This window comes from Nematolebias whitei, chromosome 5 (assembly GCF_014905685.2).
Source record: "Nematolebias whitei isolate Nwh7 chromosome 5, NemWhi1, whole genome shotgun sequence".
NCBI classification, from domain to species: domain Eukaryota; kingdom Metazoa; phylum Chordata; class Actinopteri; order Cyprinodontiformes; family Rivulidae; genus Nematolebias; species Nematolebias whitei.
The window spans coordinates 23,021,624-23,035,112 of NC_056502.1; the positions used below are offsets into that span (position 1 = coordinate 23,021,624).

Here is a 13,489-nt window from a genome sequence, read left to right on the forward strand (position 1 = left end):
CAGTGGCACACACACACACACACACACACACACACACACACACACACACATATATATATGGAGAGAGCACGAGAGAGAGCCTGCATATATATATATTTTTTAATCAGTGGTACTAAAAGTAACAAAAGGAAAATAAAAAAAAAACACCAGTATCCAATATATTTTACATCTACAGTGTCATCTGGCTTATTATCTTTGGTTCCAAAGAACTGCAACAGTAATGTTCAAAATAATTTGTATTGCAACAATATAAATTAACTTGAAACCACATAAAATAGTTAAAAAAAAAAGAAATTTAAAGTTGAATAATTAGTTCTTAAAACTATATAAATGTATGCAACAATTTGCAAAAGCTGAATTTAAAATATTAAATAGAATCATATAGAAATCATTACTAAAAATATTCAATTCCACTTAGGGGGCCCCTTAGTGGCCCTGGGGCCCTAAGCAGCCGCTTAGTTTGCTTGTGCTTTGGGCTGGCCCTGACAAAAATGACAATAGACAGAATTATGCAAATCAGGACCTTTATGGAGAGAGAATCTTTATTAATTTTATGAATCACAGTTTAGACATGTTTTGAGAGTGGTTGTGCAAATCACAAATGTTTTTTTTTAATAAATGACTGCAAGTTAAAAGTTTTGTTTTTTTCTTTGTTTTTTTTTTTTTTGGGGGGGGGGGGGGAGCAAAATGTTACTGCCTAAATGTGTAAGAAGTCATACAACAAGTAAAAATAGCTCTGTAATCTTATTGTTGCATGAAATTTAATTTTGGCAAAACATACTGTATGCTTGGAACAGCCAGTATATAAAGTTGAATGTGCTGCATGTAGATAACTACTGAGATACACAGGATTGTTTAGTCCACTTCCTCGATAGTTGGACCAGAAGAAGCTCCAGCTCCAGCTCCACCAGGAAAGCCACCAGGCATTCCTCCTGGCATTCCTCCTGGCATACCACCCTGGTACAGCTTGGACATGATGGGGTTGCACACCTTCTCCAGTTCCTTCTGCTGGTGTTCGTACTCATCCTTCTCAGCCGTCTGTGTAAAAGAAGGTGAAAATAACACAATCTGACACAAGAGTTGAACCGTATAAAAAGAGAAAATATTGAAGGAAAGTGGGTACTCATTCTCAATATTCTGTGAACGCAATTTCACAATTTGAACAATAAAGGAACCCTTTTTCTGTTACAAAACCTCAGTTAAATCTATATGGTATTTACCTGGTTTCTGTCCAGCCAAGAAATTACTTCATTGCACTTGTCCACAATAGCCTTTTTGTCCTCAGGACTGATCTTGTCTTGGAGCTTCTCATCTTCCACGGTGCTCTTCAAGTTGAAGGCCAAAGACTCGAGTGAATTTTTGGCTGTGATTTTGTCTCTCTGCGATTCATCTTCCGACCTGAACTGCTCTGCTTCTTGCACCATGCGCTCAATGTCCTCCTTGCTCAGCCGCCCTGTTTGGAAATAAAATACAAAACATTTATTTCTTTAATATTTTTTTAAATGAAAAACATTCTCCCATTTTTTTTTAAAGCATTGTTATGCTTCATTTATGGTTAAACCTTTGTCATTGGTGATGGTGATCTTGTTCTCCTTTCCTGTGCTTTTGTCCACTGCGGACACATTGAGGATACCATTGGCATCAATGTCAAAGGTCACCTCAATCTGAGGGACACCTCTGGGAGCAGGTGGAATACCAGTCAGTTCAAATTTCCCCAGGATATTATTGTCCTTGGTCATGGCTCTTTCTCCTTCATAAACCTGTAAGAGTCATTAAAATATAGTTTAAATAATATTGAACTTTTGGAATACTTGGGAACATTTCTGTGAACTGTTACTTGTGGTGCGTTCTACCTGAATGAGCACACCAGGCTGGTTGTCTGAGTAGGTGGTAAAGGTCTGGGTTTGTTTGGTTGGGATAGTGGTGTTCCTTTTGATAAGGACAGTCATCACTCCTCCAGCTGTTTCAATTCCCAGGGACAAGGGTGTGACGTCCAGCAGGAGCAGGTCCTGGACATTCTCAGACTTATCACCAGCCAAGATGGCTGCCTGTACAGCTATGAGTTTCCAAATAATAAATGTAGCATTACTAGAAAGTTTCTAGTTGAAATACTGTATGACATTTAAATGCATTTGAGAACAAGTTTAAATTAAATTGTACGTAGCACTACCTGCTCCGTAGGCAACAGCTTCATCTGGGTTGATGCTCTTATTTAGGTCACGACCATTGAATAAGTCCTGCAGAAGCTTTTGGATCTTGGGGATACGAGTAGATCCACCCACCAGGACAATGTCATGGATCTGGGATTTGTCCATCTTGGCATCTCTCAGGGCTTTCTCCACGGGCTCAAGTGTTCCCCGGAACAGGTCTGCATTGAGTTCTTCAAAACGAGCCCTGGTGATAGAAGTGTAAAAGTCCGTGCCTTCATAGAGGGAGTCGATCTCAATGCTAGCCTGGGTGCTGCTGGAGAGGGTGCGCTTTGCACGCTCACAAGCTGTACGCAGACGACGTACAGCTCGCTTGTTGTCGATTATATCCTTCTTGAACTTGCGCTTGAACTCAGCAATGAAGTGGTTGACCATACGGTTGTCAAAGTCCTCACCACCCAAATGTGTGTCACCTGCTGTGGCTTTGACTTCAAAGATGCCGTCTTCAATTGTCAGAATTGACACATCAAAAGTACCACCACCAAGATCAAAGATGAGGACATTACGTTCACCTCCAACCTAAGATAAATGGATTAAAAAATAAGTTGCAGAAAAAAAGGGTGACATTAGCATTTGAATGGTCAGGTAGTGAATTACCTTTTTGTCCAGACCATATGCAATGGCTGCAGCTGTAGGTTCATTAATGATACGCAACACATTGAGACCAGAGATTGTTCCAGCATCTTTGGTGGCTTGACGCTGGGAGTCATTGAAGTAAGCAGGAACTGTGATAACTGCATTTGTCACAGGCTAAAAAAAAGGTAGTTTCTTCAGTTAATGAACTATACTTGTCAGCATATTGTACACAGAACTTAAGAGAAAAAAATAACCCTTGTAAATCTTAAGTCAAGAGTACACTTTGTATTTGAAATGTTGTATTATAGACCCTTTTTACATACCTTCCCAAGATAAGCTTCAGAGATCTCCTTCATTTTGGTGAGAACCATTGAGGAAATCTCCTCAGGATAGAAGCTCTTGATCTCACCCTTATATTCAACCTCCATCTTAGGTTTGGTGGAGTCATTAATAACCTTGAAGGGCCAGTGTTTCATGTCAGACTGCACCACAGGATCGTCATACTTGCGTCCAATTAGACGCTTGGCATCTGAAGTAAATTTAACAGCAAAAAGAGTCAGTAAATAATGTGTACAGACATAATTTTATATGAATGGATGGATACTTTTTTTTTTTTTTACCAAATACGGTGTTGGATGGGTTCATGGCCACTTGGTTCTTGGCAGCATCTCCAATAAGTCTCTCTGTGTCTGTGAAGGCCACATAGCTTGGCGTGGTCCTGTTCCCTTGGTCATTGGCAATAATCTCTACTTTACCATGCTGGAAGATTCCCACACATGAATAGGTAGTACCCAGGTCAATACCTACTGCTGGTCCTTTAGACATCTGTAAAAAAAAAAAAAAAAAAAAAAGTAAATAAAAGTTACAATACAAATTTTATCATTACAACACATTTTCTTTTATATTAATGCCATTTGATAGTGTTTATTTTTCAAAAATAAATTAAAAATGTTATTTGTGTCAGGACCCAAAACACCAAATGGGGGGTTTGAGTGGCCTCTAGATATTCTATAGATTTTTATTTTTTGCAGTTTTGTTCAGCATAATTTTTCACAATTTTCACAACAAATAAAAAACAAGTTATAGATGCATAAAATAGTATAATGACTGAGACGGTTACTTTCGTAAATATGTCCCCCCCCCCCTTTCTTTCCTTTCCAAAAATAAAGTTCATCCAGCGATAGTTGGGTCTTGGATAGTTGAATTCCTCCAAAGTTGGGTTCCTTGAAAAGGTTGTGAACATTAATTACACTCAAAAATATAAACGCAACACTTTTGTTTTTGCTCCCATTTTTCATGAGCTGAACTCAAAGGTCTAAGATTTTTTCTATGTACACAACAAGCCCTTTTCTCTCAAATATTGTTCACAAATCTGTGTAAATCTGTGATAATGAGCACTTCTCATTTGTTGAGATAATCCATCCACCTCACAGGTGTGGCATATCAAGATGCTGATTAGACAGCAGGATTGTTGCACAGATGTGCCTTAGGCTGACCACAATAAAAGGCCACTCTAAAATGTCCAGTTGTATCACACAGCACAATGTCACAGGTGTCGCAAGTTTTCAGGGAGCGTGCAATTGGTGTAGGCTTTTTCTTGGTTCAATAGGAACTTTCAAGTGACATAAGGAGATGTGATTGGGCCACAGAGTCTTTCGGACATTATTAGTCAAGCAAAATGAGTGCTCGTCCATCATCTTCATTATTAAAATCCCCTAACCCTAGTGTGTAATATAAAATTGATGGCAGTAAAATAACATAAGCCTCATCAGGCTGAGGACCAAATTTTTAGTAAACCTATATAAGCAGTAAGTGAAACATTTTTTGACAAGCATGTTATTATCACTTTGTCTTCATTTGTGTAATAGAACAGCAAATGCTGATGTATTTTCTCTAGCCTGAACTCACTAAAGAAACACAGATCAAGTGAACATATTTTTGAGTGAAAAAGTTGTAGCAGTTTTCTTAATCATACCGTTGACTAAAATCATGCAAACCTCTTTCATTTAAGAGACTTTCACATTATATTTGACCTTTAAAAGCAACAAGGATAATGAAGCCAGGCCAGAGATCCACACTGCTCAAACAATGCAGTTACCTTGTGAAGTTAGAGACTGAGGACTTGAGAGTTTACTGAATGGAAGTGATGCTTTGGTTTCACCCAGCACTCAACGCCCGTGTCTGAGCTCCTCTCCAGCACGTCTTCGTTCTCCTGGCAGACAGTGGATAAGTCTTCCCTCCTGAGTTTATAAGGCTCGGAGTTGGGGAGAGCCCATCAGGGTGTCAGGTGACCCCACTGAAGAAAGTTCTAGGCCCATGTTTCTGCTCACTAGTCACATTTCTCTGAATGAAAGCTTGCTATTATTATCAGCTCTGTAGTAGTTTGCCAGATGAACGAGACAGATATAGGATTCTGAGACTTTGGGTTAAAATAAAATTAAACAGATCTATAACTGTTTTATTGTGATAGAATTAATGTAGTACGAGAGCTATATAAATATTCCTCGCATGCTTTTAGGACATGTCATCAGGACTCTCAAAAAATGTTACCAATTAGGTGTTTTTCAAAATGTTAGAACTATTTTTTAAAGGACCATAAAGAAATAAACTCTTAAGAAGTCAGTCATAATAAAATACAACTCGAAAGTCTTGTCCATAAAACTCAGTTTTTGATTAAACAAACTAAATATGAACATTTGCAATATAGCTTTAAAATAGGAAACTATGTAGAAAAATAATTACAATGTAATAAATAAAAAAAACATCAAATTTTTTTTGACATAATTGTTCATGAGATACTTGAAATGAATTATATACTGTATTCACTTCAATCTTACAGGCTTTGAGATAAAATTTGAAGTAGATGTAGCTGAGAATCATTCACAACACATACTGAGGGCAAGATCTAACAAATGCGTATAAAATGTTATTTATAAGGTTGGACCTAAACAGCTACTTCTCAGTCGAAAATAATCTTTGTTTAAAACTGTCATGCAACAAAGCAGTCTACTTTATTCTATGGTTAGTTGCAAGAACAGGAAGCAGCAGCAGCTAGCTGTAGCACTCCTGGTGCAACCTGAAGAACTTCCAGCAGGAAAATCACTTTTCTGCTGGATCAACAGTGGACTATGAAGTTGTGCGCAGTGTAAAGGTTTATAAAACTCTTGAAATTGTAGTTGTTTTATGAAGTCAATAATTCACTTGGACTAACTTTTAACTTCCGGGCAGAATTAAACTGATTCTCCAGCAGATGATGAAAGATTTATCTACAACAGGTAAGATATTGAATCTACATAAGCTTTTCCACAGAATCTTTTATAAAAGATCTTGACTACCTCTTTAAGTAATTTGTCTCTTAAGGTTGTACTCTTCTTCTTTTGATGCATTATTGTTTTTGCACTATTCAGTATTTAGCATATTCTTAGTTCATATCTTGGATCTTATTACTGTTTTTCTTTTACAATTTATACTTTTGTTGGATGTAACTGGGACCCTGTGTGCACAACTGCGTTCCACCACATGTACCACATGCGATGTGAATGACAATAAAGAACCATGACCTTCTATGAAAGGTCACTCTTTTCTACTTCTTTACCAATTGTAAATATTTTGAGCAACTTTAAGAAAATCCATTTGAATTGATTTCCTGCACACACTTGGTAAAATATAAATTCTCCATTCAAAATGAGACTGAAACAGTGATTAGTCTGTCCTCTGATTTAAAAAAAAATTATTATCCAAAACAAGTCACATATCTACACAGTATGTTTGATTCTCTGTCTAAGATAGTGTTTTTCACTTCCCTGTAACTGAAAGGGTCCCCATCTATTTCTGTAGCAGACCTCTCTGACACGTATGCCAGCTGGTCTTTAAATATAACTGCAGGGTTTTTATGAACAGCAGCTGTTGTGACACACCATAGCCACACACACCACTCATGTTTAAACATTATATAATCTCATGAGGGGCGTCAGTTTCATAAGGTTACTATACATATTTTAAGTTTTAGATTTTATTTTTTGAGAAAAAATAAGCTAACAAATAATACAGCTTTTATTAGATATTTTTTATACAATAAATAATGTACATGTATAATAGGGAATGACATTGTGTTACTTAAAGGTCAAGCAGCCATCATTTCTCTCATAACAGAAAAATATTTGACACATTTACCATCAAATGGACATGTCATAAAACCTACAGTTTTATAGCTAATGACATTACTTTAAAACAAACAAATTACGGAGTTGATAAAAAAAGTCCTCATGTTTGCTACTCGCTCTGCAGTGCTCCTTCATATAATCCCAGGCACACCTCTTGCAGTAGTTGTAGAAATAGTTCTCGGCTTTCCTCAACGTGTCGTTCAGGTCCAGTGTTCCCTGGATGCTGTGCAGAGGGTAGAAGTTTTATTAAGGCGTTTAAACTGAAACATTCACGCAAATACAACTTCTAGTAACAGTGGTTCCCAACCCGGGGTGGCAGAGACATTCAAACGGTTTTGCACATGTACAAAATAATAACTTCAGAACAATAAGCACAGGCAAATCATAATTTACATTAGACAGTGCTGCTACACATGGGGCTTACTTTTACAAGTTGATAGGTGAAATTTAAACATCTGAAAAAGAGTAAAGCAAATTATACTCTGTTGGACAAACTATTACACAGCAATCTAAAGTATTGGCCCAGACAAGCAAAGACCTTGTATAATATTTCATCTTGATTTATGACCTTGATATTCGAGCTGGGGTGATGAAAAGATTATGCATCACACCCTCTACTAGTGGTACAAATTAGGCCTGTCACGATAACAAATTTTGTTGGGCGATTGTCTCAGAAATGATTGCGATAAACGATAATATTGTTTGAAATTTGACAATAATTAGTCTTTAATGTCACGCTTAAGAAGAAATGTTTAATTTGTTTTGCATGTAGTACCTTTTTTCGACCACCGGATGGCAGTATAAGACAGTTTGAACAGAAGGATGGATAGTGAGGGAGCAAGCAGCGTGCCTCTTTAAGAAAAATGGGAGGGAGCCCCTTGACGTGACATGGGTTGTCTCTTTTCGGTTCTCAAAATGGTGGACGCTCGGTGTGGTTTGAGCTCTTTAGCATAGTATTTTTCACACAAAGATTTAATAAAAAAATCAGTAAACAAGTTCTCAGCTTCTTTTTGCAGAGAAGAACTTTTTACACAAAGACACAGGTTTCAACCGTGAATTATGGAGCTTCGACAAGATGGAGTTTTTTTTTCCCCGAGGTCGGCCTGTTAGCTTAGCTCATAGCTTAGCTTCTCAGCTTAGCTGCTTTTAACGATCCAAAAACGTGATTTTTGGAAGGTTAAAACTGATTTTAAAGAGAAAAGAGAAAGGGAGGGGTCAGTGAAGAGCACCGGAGTTGAGCCTTTTGTCATCCAGTGTCTTCAGTAGAAAGAGAGAGACAAGAAGAAACGATAAAGCCGATAAATGAAAATGAGGTAGGTTATTTTAATTTATCATGCAATTAATTGATTTATTGTTTATTGTGACAGGCCTCGTACAAATGTGTATCAAGTTGTCTTAAATTATCTTAAGTGGATCAGTGGCTATGGTCCAAACAAGCAAAGACCTTGTATAATAGTTGAACTTGGTTTGTGACCTTGGAGCTGCAGTGATGAAAAGATTTTGTGACAAGCTGTGTGGTGGTGGAACAAAAGTGTATGAAGTTACATTACATTATCTTGGAACGGATCAGAAGTTATGGTCTGAACAATAAAATACCTTGTTCAAAATTTGACATTGATTTGTCAGAGTCAGAGTCAGAGTCAGAGTTTCTTTATTGTCATTCGCACCTCATGTGGTACATGTGGTGGAGCGAAATTATGTACACAGGGTCCCAGTTACATCCAACAATAAAATGTATAAGAAAAACAGTAATAACATCCAAGACATGAACTAAGAAAAACATCAACCAAATATACACTAAGCACTCATAACATAAAACATTGAACATTAGCACAAACATGAACATGAGTCTGTGAGCAGATGTGCACGCATGAACACACCAACATTAAAACAGATCAGCAGCAACATGAAATGGTTTTTCACAGTGATTATTCTGGTTAGAGATTCATAAGTCTAACAGCCTCAGGGTAGAAGCTGTTCCTCAGTCCAGCGGTTCCACACTTAATGCTCCTTAACCTCCCTCCTGAGGGGAGCGGGGCAAAAAGCGTGTGCGCTGGGTGAGTGGGGCCCTTCACGATGCAGGTGGCCCTCCTCCTGCATCTGGAGGTGTAGATGTCTGTGATGGTGGGGAGGCTGATTCCAACAGACCTCTGTGCAGCCTCCACCACTCTCTGCAAAGCTCTTCTTTCTGCAGCTGTGCAGCCTCCATGCCACACATTGATGCTCGAGCACAGGATGCTCTCCACTGCACACCTGCAGAAGGAGGTGAAGACTGAGCTTCCCAGACCAGCTCGTCCCAGCCGTCTGAGGAAGTAGAGTCTCTGATGAGCTTTCTTGATCAGGCTGGTGGTGTTGTTGCTCCAGCTGAGGCTGTCATTCATGTGTACACCCAAGTACTTGTAGCTGGAGACCACTTCCACCGCAGATCCTCTTATGTTCAGGGGGGTGTAGGTGTTTTTGTTCCTTCTGAAGTCCACAATCATCTCCTTTGTCCTCTTCACATTGATGTGAAGGTTATTCTCTCCGCACCAGCTCTCCAGGTGTTCCACCTCTTGCCCGTAGCTGGACCCATCATTGTTTGTGATGCATTTGTGATCTTGATCTTGAAGCTGGGTTGATGAAAAGTGTATGTGACACCCCGTCTAGTGATGATGCATAAGTGCATGAAGTTTTGTTAAATTATCTTGAGTGGATCAGAAGGTCCCAAGAGCTCTCTTTGGGTCAAGGGTGAGGTTCTGCCTCAAGGTATCTTGGGGTCTTGTTCACGAATGAGGAACATGAGATTGACAAGAAAGATTGGTGCAGCATCTGCAGTATTGCGGACTCTGTGCCGGTCTGTTGTGATGAAGAAGGAGCTGAGCTGTAAGGCAAAGCTCTCCGTTTACCAGTCAGTCTACATTCCTACCCTCACCTATGGTCATGAGCTCTGGGTAGTGACCGAAAGAATGAGATCGTGGATACAGGTGGTTGAAATTTCCTCCACAGGGTAGCTGGACTCTCCCTTAGAGATAGGGTAAGAAATTTAGTCATTTGGGAGAGACTCAGAGTAGAACAGCTGCTCCTCCACATCGAGAGGAGCCAGTTGAGGTGGTTCGGGCATCTGGTAAAGATGCTACCTGGGCACCTCCCTAGGGAGCTGCTTGGCTATGTCCAACTGGGAGAAAACCCCGGGGAAGACCCAGGACATGCTGGAGAGACTATGTCTCTCAGTTGGCCTGGGAACGTGTTGGAATCCTCCCAGAAGAGCTGGAAGAGTTGGCTCTGGAAAAAGATGTCTGGTCCTACCTACTCAAGCTGCTGCCCCCATGACCCAACTTTGGATCAAGCAGAAGAAAGTGGATGGATGGATGGATGGATAGATCAAAAGATATGGGTGGGATAAGAGAAAGTTTGCAAATGTACATACAGATGGACAGAGACCATATCATAATATGTCACGCCTTCGACAGGCATATCATCATGCAGCAAAGGGTGTCAGTAACTACTGTTCTACAACATGTACCTGCTGGTAAATTGGATGAGCTGGACATCGTCTTGGCACTGCAGCAGAGACTCTCTGTTATCCAACAGGATGGCTGCGCAGATAAAAAGCTCAAAGGTGAAGTCGGTGTTGAAAGTCGGTAGCTCTGACTGCAAATTGTCCCCTGAAGACAAAGCAATGTCAGATATTTCATGCAGGTAACAGTCAGATTTGGTCTACCTCCCATCCCTCTTCTGAGTTTCACCTGTGCTGTATTTTTGTGCTAGCCTTTCCTGATAACGCGCTCGGTCAACTTGTTGCGAAATGAGCTCCAGGTGGTCACAACTCAGGATCTCAAACAAACGGAGGGCGTCGCTGTGTTCAAATTCCCTTTGAAAACCCAGAAGCAGCCACCTGAAACAAAGGTCAACACATGTGGACTGAAGCAACTGCATATACACACAAAAATCAGCTAAAATCAAAAACTAGATTTACTGAGCAATGCTAAAGATCTACCTGTGGCAGAATGCGAAGCTCTCCATGCTGTCTTTGACCAGATGAGCATAAAGCGGAGGGTCCAGTTCCTTCAACAGGGCTGCTTCCAGCTCTAAAAGACAGTAAACAAACCTAAATTGATTAAAAAAACACATTCAGGTCTATTCAATTTGATCAATTTAGTACTCAGGATCTTTTTGGCCTGGTTTTGAAAACATGATACATTTACTTTTTATGCTTGATGTACTATCAGTACTCTTAAGCAAAATGTGACGGGCCCCCTGTTTGCTGCTTTCAACCCTAAAAGTCAGTTCTTTAAGTGTATCTCTAAACATTGTTAGATCTTTGGGTTTTTGCTCAACAGCTGTTGATGTCTCGATGTGGTAGATCAACAATGCTGCCTCCATTTCTATAATAGATCCCTTTGTCTTTGGGGTGGCTGTGGCTGAGTGGTTAGTGCAGTCGTCCTCCAAAGCAAGAGTTGGGGGTTCAATTCCACCAGCAGTCACATGCCGAAGTGTCCCTGGGCAAGACACTGAACCTATCATTGCCTCTGATGTATGTCCCATCAGTGTATGAATGTGATAAAGCACTGATAATTATTTGTATAGATCTAGTAGAGTGCTGTATGAATGGGTAAATGAGGACACAGATTGTAGTGTAAAGCACTTTGAGTATCTTGATAAGATAGAAAAGCGCTATATAAGTACAGTCCATTTAGCATTTTGCCGAGCCCTAGCTCTACCTTAACGGCATTAATAGTTCCGCTAGCATAGTCAATGTTGCGGTTAGCTGGTTAAGACCAAGGCTAAGTTGGTTTGTTTGCACATGGCTCTTTAGATTGAGTCCAAGAAAGCCGTTTACCTTCCTACACCTTGGTATTGGCTAGATCCTGATGACACTTGGTTGGCACTCATAGCTAGCAGCCCCAGCTTTCCACATCTGTGGGCACATCTGTGGCTGCTGTATCAGGCTCCCTAGTAAAGTTTGGCCTGGAAAATGCTAGATCGCTAGCAAATAAGTCTTTCATGCTCAAGAACTTCTTTACATTCCAGGGACTGGATTGTCGCTGTAGAACTGAGGCTCCACTAAGCGCAGGTGACTTCAGTGTTTTTACAGAACCTTTTACAAAACTGCTGCTATTTTAATACCCCTCTGACATTGGGCATTGGGTCGGGGTGAAGTAACAGTTGTTTATAAGAGACTTTAACTCAGTCCTTCTCAAATAGTGGGGCCCGCTCCCCTGGGGGGGCCTGGAGCATTGTCAGTGGGGGCTCATGTGACCCCGGAGAACATTTTGCGGCAGGGAGTAGTATTGTTTTTTTTTTGGCACCATTCTCATTTTGTCAGGATGCGTTCGGCAACTGTTTGCTAAAGTCCGGCAACTCTCAGGTTTACTAATAATAAAGTTATGAACAAATATGGCTGTCTTGTCGTTTGAGGAGCCGTGCTTGAACCGTGTTGCTTCCCTCTACTGCTGAGAAATAAATAACTCCGACACGTCCTCAGCTGGTGACGCTCTGAACGCTTGTCACCCACAGCATGCATGCGAGAGAATAAACTCAAAGCGAGAGCGTAACCTGCCCCTCTTCCTCTTTTGCTTTAACAATTTATTTTTAGTTTGTCAAAGCACAAATTTTGTGGGTTTTTTATATACAGAAGTAATGTTTAATACAAAGTAAATGTTAGGACTCCACTTTAAGCCTTTTCTGTTACAGACCATACAACAATGTTAATAATCTTTGTTGTAAGTTGAGCTATATTTCTTTCTTTTTCTTTATTTAATGTTAATAAGGATATGTTATGTAGAGGTATACTTATAATAATTTTATAGACAAATTATACTATTTACAGTCGCAGCAGAGAGTTGGGGGGGCGCAAAATGTTTACTTCTTCCTAGGTGGGGGTGTAACATAAAATTACTGAGAAGCACTGCTTTAACTGCAAGTAGCTATCAATGTCATTTTTATTTACTAGCTTTGAACTGTGTTTATTTGATCTGGGCCTCTCTCACAGAGCTGTGTGCGCTCATCGATTGCCCTCCCAAAATACAATAAGGATTTTATCAATGACTTTTCAGGATTCTTGACTGAAATTATGCCTATATACGACAATATCCTTATTGTTGGTGATTGTAATGCCCACATGCGACGTCCAGATATGCCTCTGGTTAAGGTCTTCTAAAACCTTATTGACCTTAGAGTGTGGCACACTCTAAATCTTATTTTATTATTTACAAATGCTTTAACTTGTTTTTAAATGTTTAAGTAAACCGTCCTTACCTTTCTGAGCTGCTACATACTTACATACTTACTTATTGAAGCCCATATTATCCAAAAATAACCTGGAGACAGTAATACATGCATTCATTACATCTAGGCTTGATTACTGCAATTCGCTCCTGTTTGGTATCAGTCAGACCTCCATTGCACGACTACAACTGGTCCAGAAATGCAGCAGCCCGATTTTTAACCAGTACAGGCAAAAGAGAGCACATTACACCAGTTTTGGCCTCACTGCACTGGTTACCGGTTCACTTTTGAACCCAGTTCAAAATACTCATGTATGTCTACAAATCACTGAACAGT

General features: G+C 39.8%; 1 protein-coding gene across 1 annotated transcript; it reads right to left on the minus strand.

Moving 5' to 3' along the window:
• Window positions 1–507: 507 nt before the first annotated feature.
• hsc70 (heat shock cognate 70) lies at window positions 508–5,005 on the minus strand. Its single transcript, XM_037676363.1, has 9 exons — window positions 4,882–5,005; window positions 3,404–3,608; window positions 3,107–3,312; window positions 2,805–2,957; window positions 2,171–2,726; window positions 1,854–2,056; window positions 1,562–1,760; window positions 1,221–1,453; window positions 508–1,038 (listed from the first exon to the last, which is right to left on the minus strand). The coding sequence occupies exons 2-9, from the start codon at window positions 3,606–3,608 to the stop codon at window positions 856–858; spliced, it is 1,938 nt and encodes a 645-aa protein (XP_037532291.1). The 5' UTR covers window positions 4,882–5,005; the 3' UTR covers window positions 508–855.
• Between the last annotated feature and the right edge of the window lie 8,484 nt (window positions 5,006–13,489).

Excerpts from the sequence above, each read along its gene's own strand:
- hsc70 (XM_037676363.1), bottom strand. The coding sequence starts at position 3,608 with ATGTCTAAAGGACCAGCAGTAGGTATTGACCTGGGTACTACCTATTCA. Across the intron at positions 2,958-3,106 it reads CTGAAGCTTATCTTGGGAAG|CCTGTGACAAATGCAGTTAT; the intron begins GTATGTAAAAAG and ends CCTTTTTTTTAG. Across the intron at positions 1,039-1,220 it reads CTTGGCTGGACAGAAACCAG|ACGGCTGAGAAGGATGAGTA; the intron begins GTAAATACCATA and ends TCTTTTACACAG.